This window comes from Nomascus leucogenys, chromosome 4 (genome assembly GCF_006542625.1).
Source record: "Nomascus leucogenys isolate Asia chromosome 4, Asia_NLE_v1, whole genome shotgun sequence".
In the NCBI taxonomy this organism is placed as follows: Eukaryota; Metazoa; Chordata; class Mammalia; order Primates; family Hylobatidae; genus Nomascus; species Nomascus leucogenys.
Window position 1 is genome coordinate 91,192,955 of NC_044384.1, and position 20,206 is coordinate 91,213,160.

The 20,206-nt window shown below is 43.2% G+C and overlaps 1 protein-coding gene across 11 annotated transcripts in view; it reads left to right on the forward strand.

Annotated features, from left to right (window-relative positions):
• The window catches only part of NAP1L4 (nucleosome assembly protein 1 like 4), a 48,776-nt gene that overhangs the window by 8,668 nt on the left and 19,902 nt on the right, over positions 1-20,206 (forward strand). For 10 of the 11 annotated variants that reach the window (XM_003278044.4, XM_004087862.3, XM_030811456.1 and 7 more), the window contains 7 exons: positions 5,402-5,432; positions 6,296-6,354; positions 8,447-8,546; positions 12,294-12,435; positions 13,003-13,089; positions 14,593-14,724; positions 19,797-19,868. In XM_003278044.4, the coding sequence (XP_003278092.1) occupies positions 5,419-5,432; positions 6,296-6,354; positions 8,447-8,546; positions 12,294-12,435; positions 13,003-13,089; positions 14,593-14,724; positions 19,797-19,868 (606 nt within the window). In that variant the 5' untranslated portion in view covers positions 5,402-5,418. Of the gene's footprint in view, positions 1-3,284; positions 3,312-5,401; positions 5,433-6,295; positions 6,355-8,446; positions 8,547-12,293; positions 12,436-13,002; positions 13,090-14,592; positions 14,725-19,796; positions 19,869-20,206 lie in introns of those variants that run through there. The other variant, XM_030811457.1, reaches the window with a different exon arrangement.

A 20,206-nucleotide genomic window follows, 5' to 3' on the forward strand; every position in this document is an offset into this window, starting at 1 on the left:
CCGACCTCAGATAATCTGCTCGCCTCAGCCTCCCAAAGTGCTGGGATTACAGGTGGGAGCCACCACCCCTGGCCTCTGTTAAAGGGTTTTTAAATCTTCACTGACTAGGGCTGGGTTTGGGTTGCTGCTGTGGTGGTGGTGGTGAGCATAGCCAGCCATTGTAGGGTTTGGTGCCCTTTTTTTTTTTTTTTTTTTTTTTTTTGAGGCAAGGTCTTGCTCTGTTGTCCAGGCCAGGGTTCAGTGGCACGGTCATAGCTCACTGCAGCCGCCAGGCCTCCAGCTCCTGGGCTCAAGTGTTGCTCCTGTCTCATCCACTCAAGTAGCTGGGACCAGAGGCATCGACCACTGTGTCCGGCCTCATTTTTTTTTTCTTTTTGTTTTGAGACAGTCTCACTCTGTCTCCCAGGCGAGAGTGCAGTGGTGTTATTTCAGCTTACTGCAATCTCTGCCTCCTGTGCTCGAGCGATTCTCCTGCCTCAGCCTCCTGAGTAGCTGGGACTACAGGTTCATACCACCACACCTGGCTAATTGTGTGTTTTTTTGTTGTTGAGGTTTCCCCATGTTGCCCAGGCTGTTCTGAAACTCCTGAGCTTCAGGTGATCTAGGATTTGAAACCAGGCTGTTCAGTGTGTGTCTGTCTTGTTCTAGGCATTGAGTTCTGGGTTGGTTGGTTCTTTAGTCAAAATTATTTTTTTTTATTGTGTAAATTCATTATTTTTTTTTCTATCCTTGATTTAACATTTTTTTTTTCCAGAATACTGTGTTGGGTTTAACTTAACTGCGTTGTCATCTTGTTAACAAAAATTGTATTAAACAGCACATGCCGGGCTGGGCATGGTGCCTCTTTCCTATAATCCCAGCACTTGGAGAGGCTAAGGTGGGAGGATCACTTGAGGCCAGGAGTTTGAGACTGCAGTGAGCTATGATCCTGCCACTGCACTCTAGCCTGGGTAACCGAGTGAGACTATGTGTCTCTTTAAAAAAGCGCATGCCTTCACTTAAATGAAAATTGAGTGAATCATTTTATCAATGGACTCTGTTAAGTTGGAACAGGTACCATTCCATGGGAAGGTGAACCTCTTTGGCTCATGTCCTAACGCGGGTGGTTTATGCTTTCAACAGATATTTATTATGCCAGGAACTGTTATGGGCTCTGGGGCTGCATGGTGAACAGGATCAAAAGGGAGTATTTTCACACTCCATTTGTAGACAAAATGGATTTCTTGGAGATGCTGCTGAACAGTAGGATTTCAACCCTGACTGAGCTGTTGCTTGTCACTTGTTCCAATAGCAGCAATAGGTTTTTTTGTTTTTTTTTTTGAGACAGAGTCTTGCTGTGTCGCCCAGGCTGGAGTGCAGTCGTGCAATCTCTGCTCACTGCAAACTCCACCTCCTGGGTTCAAGCGATTCTCCTACTTCAGCCTCCCCAGTAGCTGGGATTACAGGCGAGTGCCACCATGCCCAGCTAATTTTTGTATTTTTAGTAGAGACGGGGTTTTACCATTTTGACCAGGCTGGTCTTGAACTCCTCACGTCGTGATCTGCCCACGTCGGCCTCCCAAAGTGCTGGGATTACAGGCGTGAGCCACCGGGCCCGGCCTAGCAGCAACAGAATCTTTAATGAGCAAGTAGAAACAGCCAGAAGTGAAGTGGTGTTGGTACTAGGGAAAGGTTAGAAGGAGTCAGGTTTGAAACACAAATGCATGTTTTACTAGCCGTGTGACTTTTAATTTGGCGCCTCACCTTTTCAAGCCTCAGCTTCTTTTCGTATAAACTGAGGATAGTCCCTCCCTAGTGGAGTTTCTCTTGGTATAAAATGTATGAAGTGCCTGACATGTAGGTCCCTTGCTAGTATAGGAGGTGTTGGAAATGAAGTATGTGTCTTTACGAGGTGTTACTGATTGGGTGATGACAACAAGAATCTGTCCATTAAACTGACAGTGATAGATGTTTCCAGGTTAGTAGGCTTCTTTCAGCAATTAGTGTGTTATGTGTGGGGTAAGGAAGGTGCTATGAGATACATTTCTTAGGCAATGGAGAGCTTCAATTAAGTAGCCAAATTATAGTTGATGTTATTGTGTAACTATTTTGGCAGCATGTATCAATCCATTCATGCTCTTTTACCCGGAAATGCTACCGTAGCGGTCCTGCTATTGCCATATAAATTAAGGATAACTGGGAGTGGGAAGCCATATAAGCCAAGATGTTCATAGAGACATTATCAAAGATATATAACAGAAAAAAAAACACCTCATTCTTTAACAGCTGGTAAATGGTGTTTTAGCTCTTAGAATGATGTCCTTAAACAATTGTTACGAAGTCTGACTGTCTCTCACCTTGCATTTAGAATATGTGAGAAGGGAACTAACCTCAGGAATACTGTGATTGCAGCAAACATGGTGGAGGAGCGTGAGTGGGAATGAGTGTGGGGAGGTAGACAGGGCCTGAATCAGTAGGAATGTGTATTCTGCAGAAGGTGACAGGGACCATTGAAGGGTGTTTTGTTTGTTTTTGAGACAGAGTTTTGCTCTTGTTGCCCAGGCTGGAGTGCAGTGGTGTGATCTTGGCTCATGGCAACCTCTGCCTCCCGTGTTCAAGCGATTCTCCTGCCTCAGCCTCCTGAGTAGCGGGGATTACAGGCATGTGCCACCATGCCCGGCGAATTTTGTATTTTTAGTAGAGACGGGTTTCTCCATGTTGGTCAGGCTGGTCTTGAACTCCCGACTTCAGGTGATCCGCCCACCTCGGCCTCCAAAAGTGCTGGGATTACAGGTGGGAGCCACCACGCCTGGCTTCCGTTAAAGGGTTTTTAAATCTTCACTGACTAGGACTGGGTTTGGGTTGCTGCTGTGGTCGTGGTGGTGAGCATAGCCAGCCATTGTAGGGTTTGTTGCCTTTTTTTTTTTCTGAGACAGGGTACTTGCTCTGTTGTCCAGGCTGGAGTTCAGTGGTGCGGTCATAGCTCACTGCAGCCGCCAGACCTGCAACTCCTGGGCTCAAGTGTTGCTTCTGTCTCAGCCTCAAGTAGCTGGGACCAGAGGTATCAACCACTGTGTCCAGCCTCCTTTTTTTTTTCTCTCTTTTTGTTTTGAGACAGTCTTACTCTGTCTCCCAGGCGGGAGTGCAGTGGTGTTATTTCAGCTTACTGCAATCTCTGCCTCCTGTGCTCGAGCGATTCTCCTGCCTCACCCTCATGAGTAGCTGGGACTACAGGTTCACACCACCATGCCTGGCCAATTTTGTTTGTTTGTTTTTGTAGAGACGAGGTCTCCCCATGTTGCCCAGGCTGGTTTGAAACTCCTGAGCTTCAGGTAATCTGCCCACCTTGGCCTCCCAAATTGCTGAGATTATAGGCATAAACCACTGTGCCCACTGCATTTTTTTTTCTTTTTGGTTTTCATCTTCTTCATTAAAACATAATTTAGTTTTTTGAAAAAGACAATGTGTAATATTTGTTGTATTTTGAATCTTAAAAATAGCGCGTTTTATTTCTAAACAATAAAAATTTTAAAAAAAGTAGTTTAGTTAAATACAGAACAGTCATAGATCATAATTAGAACTGTTTTTGTTAAATATAGAGGGGTTTTTTTGTTGGTTTGTTTTACCCTAAAGCTATGTGATTCAGTGGTTTGGGCTTTGCTCAGGTACTGAAGAATGAACATTGGCCAGTTTTCAGCTGGAACAACCCTTTAGTGAGGCCCTCGGGTGTATTTCCCACATCTGAGTTTAAGGAACTTCATAACCACACCTGTATTATTTTACATTTAAGGACCTTTTTAAGTTATGCATTTAGCTGTTACCTTAAATGCATTTAGATTAGATTTTGAAATTGTATAGCCCAGGCATGTTGACTCACACCTGTCATCCCAACACTTTGGTAGGCTGAGGTGGGAGGATCTCTTGAGGCCAGGAGTTTGAGACCAGCCTGGGCAACTTAGCCAGCCCCTGTCTCTACAAAAAATAAAATTAGCTGGGCATGGTGGCCTGGGCCTGTTGTCCCAGCTACTCAGGAGGCTGAGATGGGAGGATTGCTTGAGCCCAGTAAGTTGAGGCTGCAGTGAGCCAGGATTGCATCACTACACTGCAGCCTTAGTGACTGAGATCCTGTCTCAAAAAAAATGATAAATTTTTTTTAGTTTTATTAATATCAAGTTCTTCTATTTAAGAAGTAAATGCCCTAGAACACCCTTAATATTCAGTTACGATGTCATCTAATTCTACCAATATAGAAATAATCATCTTTAAAAGTGGAATAATACTGAGTATATTACACAAGGTTTTTACACAAGCAATACATCCTCAGTGTAGGAGTAATGGAAGATACGGAATAAACAAATGCAATTAGAAAATAATCCCATAAGTTAATTTGAAAGTGTAAACACCAGTAAATGCTTTGACTTACTCTAAAATAATTGGGCTATCATTAATATATGTTTGCATTGCCAAATGTATTATAAAAAATAAGGCAAATTAGAATTTTTTTTTGTTTTTTGTTTTTTTGTTTTGTTTTTTTTGTTTTTTTTTTTTTTTTGAGATGGAGTCTCACTCTGTCACCCAGGCTGGAGTGCAGTGGCACGATCTCGGCTCACTGCAACCTCCGCCCCCCAGGTTCAAGCAATTCTCCTGCCTCAGCCTCCTGAGTAGTTGGGATTACAGGCGCGCTGTAATTTTTGTACTTTCAGTAGAGATGGGGTTTCACCATCTTGCCCAGGCTGGTCTTGAACTCCTGACCTCATGATCCACCCACCTTGGCCTCCCAAAGTGCTGGGATTACAGGCGTGAGCCACCACGTCCGGCCGGCAAATTAGAATTGATGTTGTTCTGAAGTCTGGTTATTTTAGTGCCAATAAGATAATTTTTTTTTTTAAGATGGAGTTTCACTCTTGTTGCCCAGGCTGGAGTGCAGTGGCGCGATCTCAGCTCACTGCAACCTCTGCCTCCTGGGTTCAAGTGATTCTCCTGCCTCAGCCTCCCGAGTAGCTGGGATTACAGGCGTGCGCCACCACATTCAGCTAATTTTGTATTTTTAGTAGAGATGGGGTTTCACCATGTTGGTCAGGCCAGTCTCAAACTCCTGACCTCAAGTGATCCACCCACCTCAGCCTCCCAAAGTGCTTGGATTACAGGCGTGAACCACTGCGCCAGGCCGAGAAATTTTTTTATGAGTAAAGTTTGTGTGTGATGAAATGCACAGATCTGAAGTGTATAGTTTAATGAGCTTTAACAAATGTATATACTCAGGTAACCTCAGTCAAGATCTAGAACATTTTCATCACTCTAGAAAGTTCCCTCCTGTCTCTTCTAGTGGACTCCATCCCACAGACAACCATTGTTTAGAAAGTATATTGAACAAATATTTTTGTTTATGAATATAATTATTACAACTCTTTTTAATTTATAGGGGATAAAAACATTCAGATGGCAGATCACAGGTAAGCCAAAGTGGACTTTGTTTATTGGAGTTTAAAATTCAATTGGTGAGCAACAGCCAAGCCATATTTCAATAAATATAAGAATCAAAGTTAAATGCATTTCAGAGTCTAGCTGATGGCTCATTTCTTGTGTATGTATTTGAGCACGTAAAGAAATTACTTCAGACATGAACAGTGCCTCAGACATTGATACTTACAGATCTTTTATGGAAAGCAATCGTTTTGCTCTCCATGCTTTAACACCCCTGGGGTGAATTCAGGTAATTTTGAGACTCTCCTAATGGTCTGTAGTTGTCAGTGATCAAGTGGAAGATTTTGTTTTGTGGATTGAGGGTTACTTTTAGTTGTGTATATTATTTGATGTTTATTTTTTGTGAGGGAGGTGTGTCCAGGCATCTTTAAAAAGTGTTTCATGGCTCATTTTACACTTGTTGTGGCTAATTTTACAAAGCCACTTGGGCACTGTCTTAACTTGGTAAGACTGTCTTGCTCTGATCACACGAGCAGCTGACCAAACAGTAACATGTTCGTTGGTTGATGGATTTGCTGTGAGGGCTGGGAGCAGATTTTTTGAGGAAAGAAGCTGTAGAAATGAGAGCTAAGAAGCTTTGGCTAAGGTTGGAAATAAGAACTTTGTAGGGCTTTATGTTTGGGAGAGGAGAGGGGATATTATGTAGTAGAATATTTTTATAGCAGAGAGGACAGCCTCTGAGATAACATGCACGTGGGTAGTTGTCTTCTGCCCAAATCTGATGTCACTGTAGAGATACCTCTTAATATATTGAATAAGAAACATGTCCATTTGTGCTATGTCTTTGGAACTTTCTTTACAATAATACTTTTTAAACATACTGTTGTTTTAGTTTTTCAGATGGGGTGCCTTCAGATTCCGTGGAAGCTGCTAAAAATGCAAGTAACACAGGTCAGTTCACTGCACACGGAGAGTTTGCATCCAGTATGGGGAATGTTCCTCTCTCTGGAAACATTTATTAATGCAAGTAAAGGATTCCTGTACTGCAGTGGTTTTATGAAAGCTAGAGTAATTAAAATGAAAAATCAGTATCTCATTAATAAAAGATTTATCTATTATAGGAATTCAGACTCTACAGTAGTAAAGAGAGTAATAGTACAGTCTACCTTCTTGTACCTACCATCACTGAGCTTTAGTATTGATTAACAAATGACCAGTCTTTTTTCTTACTTTTGAGATGGAGCCTTGCTGTGTTACCCAGGCTGGTCTTGAACTCCTGGGCTCAAGCAGTTTTCCTGCCTCAGCCTCCCAGGTAGTTGGGGCTACAGGCACAGACCACTGCTCCTGGCCATTTTTTTTTTTTAAGTCTATACCCTTTACTTTCCTTCCTTTGGAAAGCAAATCCTGGGAATGTCATTTTGTTCATAAATTCGCAGATGTGATATTTTTCCACCATTTAAAAAAAAATCTATATATCTGTACTCCCCACTCCCTCCAAACTGTTTGAAAGCAAGTGGTGGATATCTATTTTCCTAAAACAATTCTACAATGTCATTACCAAGAAACTTAACATTGGAGCAATACCATTCTCTAATAGACAGTCATGCTTCTATTTCCCTGGTTTTCTCAGCAATTTTTACCCCACGCCTGAATCTAGCACCTACTCAAGGAGCATGCGCTTTGTTTTGTTCTAGAGTCATCTCCCTACCTTTTGCATCTTTTATTAATACATCAACACATCAGCGCTTTGGGCCACTGTTGTCTTATAGAATGCTCACAGTCTGGATTTGCCCAGTCGTTTCTTCCTGATGAGATTCAGGGTAAACATTTTGGCAAGAAGGGCACACAGGTGACATGATGCAGTGGTTGTTGCTTCTGGAGGCACAGGGTGTTGGCTCGGCACCTGCCCGGGGACACTGAGATTGATGATTAAGACAGTGCCTGCCAGACTTCTCTGTTACCAAGGTCCTTTCACCTTGGAAGCAATCTGTCAGGCACGTGTAGATATCCTCTTCTTCTTCAGCAAACTTTCGCACAGAGGTTTTAGCACCCATTGATATGTGTTTGTATATGCATGTAGTATTTATATACTATACTTGTGTACACAGTTTTATATATACAAATTATGTACCTTAAATACACTTCATGTGCTTCATGTTAGTGGTTGTGTTTGCAGTTCTATTATAAATGTTTAAAATCGAGTGCCTGCTTGGTGTGTTTGACTTACCCACATCATGGGAGAATACTCAGGATGGGAGAATACTCGGGATGGGAGAATACTTGGGCATGTGCTGGCTCTAAGCAAGGGAAGGGCGCTGGGTTTGGATTTCTGTATTGTGTCATTAAGAGGGAGATTGTTAAGAGTCTGTGTTATGAGCCAGATGTCTGCCACTTCTTAGTCACAACTGAGTGAAAGGACAGTCACTACCTTCTCAGGATCTCATTCATTGGTTTATTGGGAAATGGGCTTATAAATACAGACAGCTCGGTATTGTGAGCTCACTACACATGTAGGTTAGCCCTGAGTGGGGTGGAATGGTCAGAAGTGCTTCCTGGAGGGAGGTGGGTTTGGGCAGAAGGACATTCAAGGCAGAGGCGAGTAGCACATGCAAAGAAAACTTAGGGAACAGTGCTGGCAGGGAGCTAGTGAAGTCTATGGCACCACAGTGAGCAGGGGAGCTAGTGGATGCTCTTTTACTTTGAGGAACTGATCTCATCTCTGTTCTTGGCTTCTGGACACCACCATGGGACTTGGGGGTAGACCATGTGAACTTACATTAATGATGTCCTGGTGAGAGCCAGGACTCTCTAGGTATTTATTCAGTAAATTTGTAACTGCCCATCAGGTGATTAACCCAGAGTGTTAAATCCTCTTAAAATTTTAATTATTTTCAAGACATGTTTAAGAAGTCACTGGTATATGTATTTAGAAATTAGTAGATGTAAATCTAGGCAAAGCTAAGTAGATGTTACTAATTTTTGACTCTTGGCTATTGTATGTGGTGGGCATATTTTAAATATGTTTGGTCTTAACTCTTCATAGAAAAGCTCACAGATCAGGTGATGCAGAATCCTCGAGTTTTGGCAGCTTTACAGGAGCGACTTGACAATGTCCCTCACACCCCTTCCAGCTACATCGAAACGTAAGTGTGCTGTGAATAGGGTCTCATGCAATTTGGAGAAACAAAAGGACAATAAAGGAAAAACCATTTTTCAGTTCCTCGGAACAGGAATAAATGTTTTTTTCATTCCAAGACATTGTCTGTGAGAGACAGGCACTGGGATACGAGAGGAGTGACCCTACCCGGTGCTTAGGCTCAGAGTTTGCCTGGTGGATGGAGTAGAGTGACCTGTCAGTTCTGATAGGAAGTGCACAGTGCCATCCTGTGGAGGGCTAGAGGACTTCACAGATCATCCGAGTTGGAGAGGACAGCTGGTGGCTCCTAAGTTAAACTAAGAGAATCACTCCTTCCTGACTTATCCACATGAGCCTGTGACACCAACACCTTAAAAAAAAAAACTGGGCATAGTGCCGCATGCCTGTGAGTTTTCACTACCCTCCAGCCTGGGTGACAGTGAGACTGTCTTTAAAAAAAAAAAAAAAAAAGAATGGGGTCTCGCTATATTGCCTAGGCTGGTTTTGAACTCATGGGCTCAATCGGTTCTCCCGCCTCAGCCTCTCAAAATGCTGGGATAACGGGTGAGCCACTGCGCCTGGCTGACACCTTTGCTTTCTTACGAAAGGCCTATGTCCTAGATGTATTGCACTATGAAAATGATAAGGATGGTGATCCTAGAATCCTAGGATGGCTCTTGTCAGGACCTCCGTGTCTTACTTCTGGAAGGAATTTTTGGTTTTTGAGTTGGAGTCTCACTTTGTTGTCTAGGCTGGAGTGCAGTGGCATGTAATAGCTCATTGTAACCTTGAACTCCTGAGCTCAAGTAATCCTTCTACTTCAGCCTCCAGAGTAGCTGGAACTATAGGCATGTACCACCATGCATGGCAATTTTTTTTTTAAAGGGATGAGCTGTTACTGGGCTTCCATCTATAATTGGGTCAGGGCTTGGTCTCCCAGGAGGCCCCACCTTCCGACTGGTTTCCCCAATCAGGACTGCCAGGGCTATTATGACAAGAAGGGGACATTTATTTTTTATTTTTATTTTTTGAGACAGAGTCTTGCTCTGTCATCCAGGCTGGAGTGCAACTTCCGCCTCCCAGGTTCAGGTGATTCTCCTGCCTCAGCCTCCCGAGTAGCTGGAATTACAGGTGCGCGCCACCATGCCCAGCTAGTTTTTTGTAGTTTTACTTTACGTTCTGGAGTAGATGTGCTGAGCGTGCAGGTTTGTTACATAGGTATACATGTGCCATGGTGATTTGCTACATGTTTTTTTTTTTTTTATTTTTTTTTTGTATTTTTAGTAGAGACAGGGATTTGCCATGTTGGCCAGGCCGATCTCCAACTCCTGACCTCAGGTGATCTGCCCACCTCAGCCTCCCAAAGTGCTGGGATTACAGGCGTGAGCCACTGCGCCTGGCCTAGAAGGTGACATTCAGAGTTTGCTTTGCCCATTTAGAAGCTTCTCAGGGGTTACTTAGTGGGCAAGGTGTTTTGATGTTATTTTTTTTGCAGACTAGATTGATGGGATGGAGTGATACTGAGTGGGAGTGGCAAGAATTGAGAATGAGTAATGGTTTCTAGTTTTCTTGCTTTAGAAACTGGGTTGGTGGGGTGGCATTCTCTGAGAGGAACTGCTTGAGTGGGAACAAGTTTATGTGGGACTAGAAGTGGTTCCATATTAGCCATATTGCAGGAAAAGGGCCTGCAGAGGGCTGGGTGTAGTTGGTATGAATGATTGAAGGACTGTTGTGGGCACACTAGGGTCCAGTTTGTTTAACATCCTTTGTCTAAATGATGAGTTAATGGGTGCAGCACACCAGCATGGCACATGTATACATATGTAACAAACCTGCACGTTGTGCACTTGTACCCTAAAACTTAAAGTATAATTAAAAAAAAAATCCTTTGTCAGAGTTGGAAAGCTTCAAAAATTAAACTAATTTAAAATTGTATAATTAGCCAGGCGTGGTAGCTCACACCTGTAATCCTAGCACTTTGGGAGGCCGAGGCAGGCAGATTGCTTGAGCTCAGGAGTTCGAGACCAGCCTGGGCAACACGGTCAAACCCCATCTCTCCAGGATGCAAAAAAATTAGCTGGGCATGGGGATGTGCCCCTGTAGTCCAACTACTCGGGATGCTGAGGTGGGAGGATCATTTGAGCCCAGAAAGTTGAGGCTACAGTGAGCTGAGATCGCACCACTGCACTACAGCTTGGGCAACAGAGTGAGATCCTGTCACAATAAATGAATGAATGATCAGTGCAGAAAAGAGGTACAAATGGCAGTGGGAGTCTACCATTTTGTTAAATTCTTTCTGCTTTTCCCTTGTTCTCATCTACTACTAGCAGTAGTTCTAGAATGTTAAGCATTATTTGAGAGTCTTTGCTTAAACTAAGGACCTTTAGCTTGAGGTAGCTGTGGTTATATTTCACCCAGGAGAGTGGTCCTTTGGGATGCAAGGCAGTTGTTCTAATACCTCCCAGACCAGTGATATGTGTGTGTGACTTGCCTACTGCTCTGTACTGTCTCTTGTCGGAGGGTAAGTCAAGTGCTTAGACTTGAGGACTGATTGTGTGAATGAGTATTCAAGATGCAGGACCCAGGGCCCTGCCCCAGGTAGATTATCTGGGTCTATGATGAGGCCAGGAATCTGCTGTTCAGTCCACGTGATTGTGACCAGGGGCTTCGTTTTAAACAAATAGTTTTGATGGATTAAACACAAGGATTTTTCTTCTGATTTATAAAAGTTATACATACAAACTATTTTTTAAAACATAGAACAGAATTGAAAGGTAAACTCATAGTTGACCCCTCTCAAGGACAAAGTTGTGTTGCCTGTGGTCTGTGTTTCTCAGATTTTTTCCTCCAGTGTGTTAACAAGTGTGGATTCCCACGTGGCACTAAATATTCCTGGACAGTGTGATTATGAATAGGCCATATTTGAATGCTGTTGAACTTGCATTGCCCACCTTTTCACTTGTGCAGATCTATCGATGGACGCTCCAGCATAAATACTTGATTAGGATAAATTTTTTTTTTCCTTTTGGTAAGATAGGGTCTTGTTCTGTTTCCCAGGCTGGAGTGCAGTAGCACAATCGTAGCTCCCTGCTGCCTTGACCTCGCAGACTCAAGTGATCCTCCCACCTCAGCCTCCTAAGTAGTTGGGACTACAGGCGCACACCATCATGCCTGGCTAATTTTTAAAAATTTTTGTAGAGAGAGGTCTTGCTATGTTGCTCAGGCTGGTCTTGGAGTCCTGCCCTCAAGCAATCCTTCCACCTTGGCCTCCCAGAGTGGTGGGATTACAGGCATGAGCCACTGCTCCCAGCCTTGAGGATAAATTCTTAGAAGTGGAATTACTGGGTCCAAAGAACATTTTCAATATTTCTGCCCTTCAGAAAGATGAGTCAGTTAGAGGGCTTCTTGGCCCTTAGCCTCGTAAAACCTAGGTGTTTTGTTTTGGTTTTTAATTGCCAATTTGGTAAGGAAAAGATGAGTGTTCTTAAATGTTTGCTTTTTTTTGGATATTTTATGAGATTGAATCTTTATGTTTGACAATTGTGTTTTTTCTTTCGTGAATTATCTTTTCTGCTTCCTCTTGTATCCTTTTTTTCCTATTGGGGTATTTGTCCTTTTCTTAATTTTTAAGAGGTCTTGTTCATAGTAAGGATGTTGATTCCATGTTAACCTAAATTTATTTTAATAAAATTGAAAAGCATGCTGCTTTATTTTGCAGGCATGAGGATGTTGTATTTTTTACTCCCTTTTTTAGTTTACCTAAAGCAGTAAAAAGAAGAATTAATGCATTGAAACAACTTCAGGTGAGATGTGCTCACATAGAAGCCAAGTTCTATGAAGAGGTACATGACTTGGAAAGAAAGTATGCAGCACTATACCAGCCTCTCTTTGACAAGGTAGGGGGCTCTGTTAATTTAATATACAGATAGTTTTCAACTTACAAAGGTGTTAGGTTCCGATAAACCCATTATAAGTTGACAACATCTAGGGTAAGAACGCATCTAACCTACCAAACATAGTTTAGTCTAGACTACCTTAAACAAGCTCAGAACACTTAGGTTAGCCTGCAGTTAGCAAAATCATCTTCCACAAAGCCTATTTTATAATAAAGTGCTGAGTATCTCGTGTAATGTATTGAACACTACACAGAGAGTGGAACACAGTGTGGCTGTATTGGTGCCCAAAGTGTGATGGCTTCTGCACCATCATGAAGTTGAAAAATCTTTAGTTGAACCATTGGAAATCGGGAACTGTCTTTATTTTACATCTTTAGGTAAAACATCCAGATTTACCCAGGGAATCATTTAATACTTTTCTTTGAACCCTAAAATTTAGAATCTTAAAATAAGTTATAAAAATATCCAGTTTTCAAAGTCTTTTTGTAGACATTATTTATAAATTTAACTCTTGAGTTTCCAAGTAATCTAATAACATAATTCTAATAAGGTCTCATTTTTATGTAGAGAAGAGAATTTATCACCGGTGATGTTGAACCAACAGATGCGGAATCGGAATGGCACAGTGAAAATGAGGAGGAAGAGAAATTGGCTGTAAGTCTTTAGAAAAATGTGACTCATGTTCTGTTTTAATACTGTTAAGCATTTTTTAATGACTAGTAAACTTATGTGCTTCTAACAGTAGGTGCTGCTGCATCATTAGATTGGGTTTAGATTCCTTTGTGATAATGGATCTAGCGTCTGACCACAGTACTGTCAGTTGATAGGAGTAAGATGTAGTGCCACCTCAGTTATCTGGGGACAGGAGCATATTGAAATAAGGGATCAGACCAACAAAGATTAAAACATCAGAGAAAGCAAAGATCAAGAAGAGATGCCCCTGTGTTCTCAGTCACTGGAAGATTGGGGGAGTTGTGAGGGGAGTCCCTTCCTGCTCAGTGGCACGGACTAGCATGCCCCCTGAGAGGTGCTCAGCCAGTGGATTGGTTGCGTATGATTGTTGTGGTGTGGCCATCAGTCACCTGCTCACAGCCTTCTTTTAGTGACTGGTCCCATTCCAGTGCTGTGAAAACTCTCAGTGTACCGTGAATTAACTTTGTCAGCCTGATTTTATGTTTGGGAGACAAGTAACTTTTATCCTATAACTAACTTTTTGCAGTTTTTTTTTTTTTTTTTTTTTTTGAGGTATATGGTAATTTTGGTAGCCATATGTGTTTTTGATCCTTTTAAAATAGTAGAACCTGGCCTAATTGAAGCCATGGCTGTGGATTAATACAGTGGTGAATCAGTTTCTAACAGCTCAAGGGAAATCTGCCTTCGCTGATTTAAAAGGCCTGCAAGATCATTTCATAATAACAGTCCCGTTTGGCAAGGCATTCAGAATTTCCCATAGTTCCATTTAGTGTTGTGTTTCACCTCCCTTGGTCTACCTTTTCCCTGGGGCCTGACTCCCCTTCACTTTGCCATGTTGCCTTTCTGGTCACTTTCTGATGCTTGCATGGTGGCTGTGAACCAGCATTTATAGCCACTTCCTTAAAGCTGCTGAGCACTTTCTTGCTGCAGATACTGCTGCAGCAAATTTTTTTTTTTTTTTTTACTTCAACTTACCACCACACAAATTTTAACAAGAGGTCAGATTATTAGTCCAAGTGAACTTATTTATCCTCGCACTGGACCTTTTTTGCCCAGTGATAGATGCTCTACATATTTGCATTGCATCTCTTTAAGGTTGATGTACAGTCTTTGCATCTGCATTTGTGATGATGATTGTCTCAGGATGGCACCTCACAGAGCTAGCACTGAATGGCCTTTCCCAGAGTTGGTGGCACTTTGTCATTGCTTTAGTTTCTTCGCCTTTGATGTGAAATCGTATGGAATTCCATGTGGATGTAATGACTTGAATGCTTTTTTCCCTCAGAAGCATCTGAAAAGTGTTGCATGGCCCAGTGAGTGGTCTGGAGATGCAGACTCTGAAAGAAAGGTTTTTGATTGGAGATAGTACAGGATTCAGAAATGATATTCTACGTTAAGCCACTGCATTATTTGTAAATTTGTATTTTTGTTACCTATTTTGCATCTTTTTTTTTTTTTTTTTAGGGAGACATGAAAAATAAAGTAGTCATAACAGAAAAAGAAGCCGCAACAGCTGAAGAGCCAAATCCCAAAGGAATTCCAGAGTTCTGGTTTACCATCTTTAGAAATGTAGATATGCTAAGTGAATTAGTCCAGGTAAGCACATTTCTATCTTGTAAAGAGATTATGTGGTAGTCTTCTAACGTTACTTATCTATGGCATTTTTTAAGCACTAAACTGGGCATTGAAAGGTTGTTCATAGTGGGCGGAAGGGCACTTTCTCTGACCAGGACCTCAGGTGAGCAGTCCTGATCTCACAGTGAATGGTTTATTCACAGTGGGGCTTCCATGCTGTCTTTTGCAGTTCTTGGTGGAAAGCTGGGCACTTTAGCCTGATCCAAAACTTTCAAATCAGTTCCTTTTACCTCTTGTAAAGGTCTGTTGTCTCACCTGTGGGAAAGCCTATGAATAGATTCAAGAGCCCATCTCTGTCTTACTGTGGTGTGAGTGCACAGGAACGGGTGAGGGCAGGAGACCAGAGTAGAATGAATTTTGAAGGGATGAGCTGTGTGTGTGTGTGTGTGTGTGTGTGTGTGTGTGTGTGTACACATTTCAGTGAATTTTTGAACAAGTTGCTAATATTTTCTGATCATTTCTCTTGAAAAAGTGTCTGTTTTTAAAAAAAGAAGGCCAGGCATGGTGGCTCATGTCTGTAGCCCCAGCACTTTGGGAGGCCAAGGTAGGCAGATCGTTTGAGACCAGCCTGGGCAGCATGGCGAAATCCCATCTCTACAAAAAATAGAAAAGTTAGCTCGGCGTTGTGGTGTGCGCCTGTGGTCCCAGGTACTTGGGAGGCTGAGGCAGGAGGATCACCTGAGCCGAGGAGGTTGAGGCTGTGGTGAGCCGTGATCACGGTGCTGCACTCCATCCTGGTGGGTGACAGAGACCCTGTCTCAAAAAAAAAACAAAAAACACAACAACAACAAAACTCAGCCACCATTTCTGATTTTGTCTTGCCTTGACGTTTCACTTCCTATAGTGAAATGGTGAACAAATTAAAAGGTAACAAATTTGGTTTTCCCTGAAATGAGTTACAATAGAAGTTTCTAGAACAGAGAAACAAATCTTGCCTTAAGTTTCACTGACTGACTTGCTGTCGGTTTTTATTGCTCCAGCGTCCCCAGAAACAGCACGTCTGCATTCAGACTTGCTCAGGACAGCTCCAGGCTCTGCTTGTGTGGGCAGACTGCTTCTCCCATCACAGAGCATAGGCACTGTCCGTTGCAAACTGCTATATTGTAATTTGCATAGGATTTTACAGCTACAGTTTTTAATGGTTTTCACAAATGTATCACATTGCTGCCTCTGCTACCTCCCTTGTTTAATGCGTGTCCTGTGTCCTAAGCCAAAACTTGAGAAAAGATGGAAAGAGTGATGTATTTCTGATTCTCCTTCCAGGCCGGAAAGCATCTAAAATAGAACAGCCTTGGTTTTTCCTGATCTGAGCTTCCTTTTCATATGAAAAGGTGGAATTTAAGAAGACTAGACCATACTTTTAAAGGAATGCCATGCACCAGAATTTCATTGGAAAAATTAAGTAATGTCTACCAGAGCCGTAGTCTCACCCTAACTGTGTATTACAATCACCTGAGCAGCTTTGAAAACTAAATAGCAAAAACTAAATGCCTCATCTGTCACCATGGCACTGAGAGTTTTGAGGTGGTTTTAGGAACTCTAATGTGCACCCTGAGAGTTGAAAATCTCCATGGCAGGGAGCAGGTGGAGAGACTAGCTCTTAGTTCGTTCTGCTCAGACTTCGGGGGGCATGGGGAGTGGCCATGGCAGTGCAGATTCTGGTTCTGTGGGGCTGCCTGTCTCATGGGCCCTGGGGTGATTCTTGCGCTGCAGGGTTGGAGCATCTTCACGTGGGATTGGGGGTGCAGTGATAACAGGGTTTGGGAGCTAGAGTTAGGTGACTTGAGTGAGTTTTGGTGTCCCCTTCTGTGCGTGTGGCCACCTGGTTATGGCATTGGGGTCACTGGCCATGGATAGCGCTGCCTTGGGTTTTGAGAGCACAGTGAGGCATTTGGCCACATTTTAATGGAGTGTCCTTTCTCTTTCTCCCAGCACCTCTGTATGTATTAGTGTCAGTGCTTCAGCATTTCAGCCATGAAGTGTCTTTTGTTGCTTTCTGTTTTAACAGCTTTAAAAAGATATGCAGGGGTTGATAGAGTACTCATTTAATATGCAGAGAATGAGGAAACGTTATTTGTACTGTTTGTAACCTCATAGCAGGTAATGGTAGCGTGTTCTATTTTGATTTTTTTAAAACAATTTTTTCTTTTTTTTTTTTTTTTTTTTTTTATTACGGAGTCTCGCTCTGTCACCCAGGCTGGAGTGCAGTGGCGTGATCTCGGCTCACTGTAAGCTCCACCTCCTGGGTTCATGCCATTCTCCTGCCGCAGCCTCCCAAGTAGCTGGGACTACAGGCACCCGCCACCACACCTGGCTAATTTTTTTATTTTTAGTAGAGACAGGGTTTCACTGTGTTAGTCATGATGGTCTCGATCTGCTGACCTCGTCATCCACCTGCCTTGGCCTCCCAAAATGCTGGGATTACAGGCATGAGCCACCGCACCCGGCCAACCGTTGTTTTTTAATGTCTGGTTTTGAAGTCTGCCATTTCTGAGAGAAGCCCTTTCATTTTTAAGGGACATGGCCTTGCTATGATGCCCAGCCTAGAGGTCAGTGGCTTTTCATAGGCACAGTCACAGTGCACTACTGTCTCAGTCTCCTGGCCTCAAGGGGTCCTCCCGAGTAGCTGGGACCGTAGGTGTGCGCCACTGTGCCCAGCTCATTTTGGTCAAATATTAAATTCCAAAGACAGATTAATTGACTCCCTTTGTTCTAAATTTGGGGATAGTTGAAATATATTCCTGCAAGTAGAGTGGAAAATTTGAGATGGCAGCTTTACGATCTGAGTGCGATGCCTCCAGTGTTGTGCCTTTGCTTCCTGAGTCTTGAGTGTCTGCCATTGTGGGGCATTACCTTATATCTGCCCTGGACATTTAAAGTTTTGACCCACAGGGTACATGGCTGCTTGAGGAAATTAGAACATAATGGTTATTTTATGACGTTTGGGAAAACATGAGTGGGCACTGTGTCTTTGAGTGGGATGAGTTTGAAGTTCCCAGTGCCATCTCTGGAAAGCATGCTGGTGGAAGTGCTCGTCTTGGTGATCTAGAGCCAGCGCATGCCTCCGTGGGTGGCACTCGCAGCGTTGGAGACTGAACATTGCATGCAGGTGTGGGCCATTTCACAACTGCCTTTGGGTTACTTTTTGTCTAGATACTTGCAGGTATCTTTTTGTTGATGTTTCTGTTTTGTTCTATAATGTCAGAAGAGTTGAAAATTAGGACTCACTTAATGGAAAGTCAGGCACAGAAAGGGAAATACCTCATGTTCACACTCATGTGGGAGCTACAAAAACAGCTCACTGAAGCAGAGAATTGTTGATAAAGGCTAAGAGGGAGAGAAAGGGGAGGATAAATAGGGATAGGTCTGTTGAGAGGTCTGTTATCAGATACAGAATGACTGCTAGATGGGAGGAGTAAGTTCTGGTGTTTTGTAGCACTGTAGGGTGAATGTGGCTAACGATAATTTAGTGTGTATTTTCAGAAAGCTAGAGGATGGGTTTTGAATGTTCAAAAATAAATGTTTGAGGTGATGGTCCTGATTTATTACACATTGTATATGTGCATCAAAATGTCAGTGTGTCCCATAAATAGTACAGTTATTACATACAACTAAAAAAGAGAAAAAATGATTTAAGGAAAACTTAATGCAACTTCAAGACATTTTGAGGTTCAGTGCCCAGACTTTGGGGGTAGAGAAGCGACTGCCATGTTACAAACGAAGCGCCTGCTGCCAGTGCATGTTTCTGAGGATTCAGGTCTTCCCACTCCTCTTCTGACTTTCCTCACTGGGACTTTCTAAGCTGACAGGTATTGGCAAACTGAGTTTAAAGAAATATCACTTGTAAAATGATAACAGACACAGATAAGAATTGTGTGCTCTTCCATGATGCCCCACTCTTCCATGGTGCCCGCAAGTTGGATCTCAGACACGCTCTATGTAAGTGTCCTTACCATGTGTGGCTGGGCATGGTGGCTCGCGCCTGTAATCCCAGCACTTTGGGAGGCCGAGGCGGGCAGATCACGAGGTCAGGAGATAAGACCATCCTGGCTAACACGGTGAAACCCCGTCTCTACTAAAAATACAAAAAATTAGCCAGGCATGGTGGCGGGCGCCTGTAGTCCCAGCTACTTGGGAGGGTGAGGCCGGGAGGCGGAGCTTGCAGTGACTGAGATCACACCATTGCACTCCAGTCTGGGCGGCAGAGCGAGACTCCGTCTCAAAAAAAATAAAGAAGTGACCGTGTGTATTGTGAGTTTTGGATACAGTCATGAGCCACATAACATATTTTGGTCACAACAGACTGCATATAGGATGGCAGTCCTGTAAGATTATGATACCATATTCTTACTGTACCTTCTCTGTGTTTAGATACACAAATAATTACCATCACCAGCTGCTTCCAGTATTCAGTACAGTCACATGCTGTTCAGGTTTGTAGCATAGGAGCAATAGTGGATAGTAGGCTGCACTATCTAGGTTTGTGTAAATATACTCTGATGAACGCACACCGAATTGCCTAACAATGTGTTTCTCAGGAGGTGCCCCCATTGTTAAGCCATGCACAACTTTATTGCCACAGGTGGGGAAGCTGGCTGCCAAGGCTGTAGCCGATCTAGCCTTCTCTTCTGACTTCCAGGTTTCTGCTCTGTCTCCTCAGAGAGGCTGAGGACCAACAGTCTTCGTTGGTAGCATTTCTGATCTCTGTGTGCAGTGGCAGCTGGTGGCAGGAAAGCAGTGAAGGCCCTTGCCCCAGTATTGCAGGCAGGCCGGTGTCAGTGGCACTGCCCTTTGCTGGCAGTGGCAGCCACCGTTGCTCCACACTAGGGAAAGGGGACACCTTGGTGCTGCTTCTCTGTGACAGGGAGTTGGTGAATAAGTTTGGGTTTCTTCCTGGTAGTTATTACTTGACAAGGACAGAAATCCAGTAGGGCTAGTTATGCAACATCTGGGAGCCTATGCAACCATGACTTCGGGAGAGATGTGTTGTTTTTTTAAAAGCCTATTGGAATTTTTTTTCTCTTTTTGATTAGGAATATGATGAACCAATCTTGAAACACCTGCAGGATATTAAAGTGAAATTTTCTGACCCTGGACAGCCTATGGTGAGTACTGACTTGACCTTCTGGTTGGCATCAGACAGGGTCAGTCCACAAAGATGGAAGAACTTGGAGCCAGGGGCAGGAAACCCACAAAACCCACACCCAGCCACTCATCTGCTGGGCAGCCCTGGGTGAGACTGCTCTCCAAGAGTTAGACTGAGAACTGCATTGTGTGTTTGCTCCCTGAGTTAGATGGGGATCCCGTTGCCTTTCTGTGTTATGCTTGGCGCTGTAGTCATGAGTCTGTGCTGGATAATTTGACAGTGATGCAGACCATGTGATGCTCCAGACCCTGCAGCTGGGTGGGCACCAACGCAGGAGTCAGGCTGCAACTCCTGGGC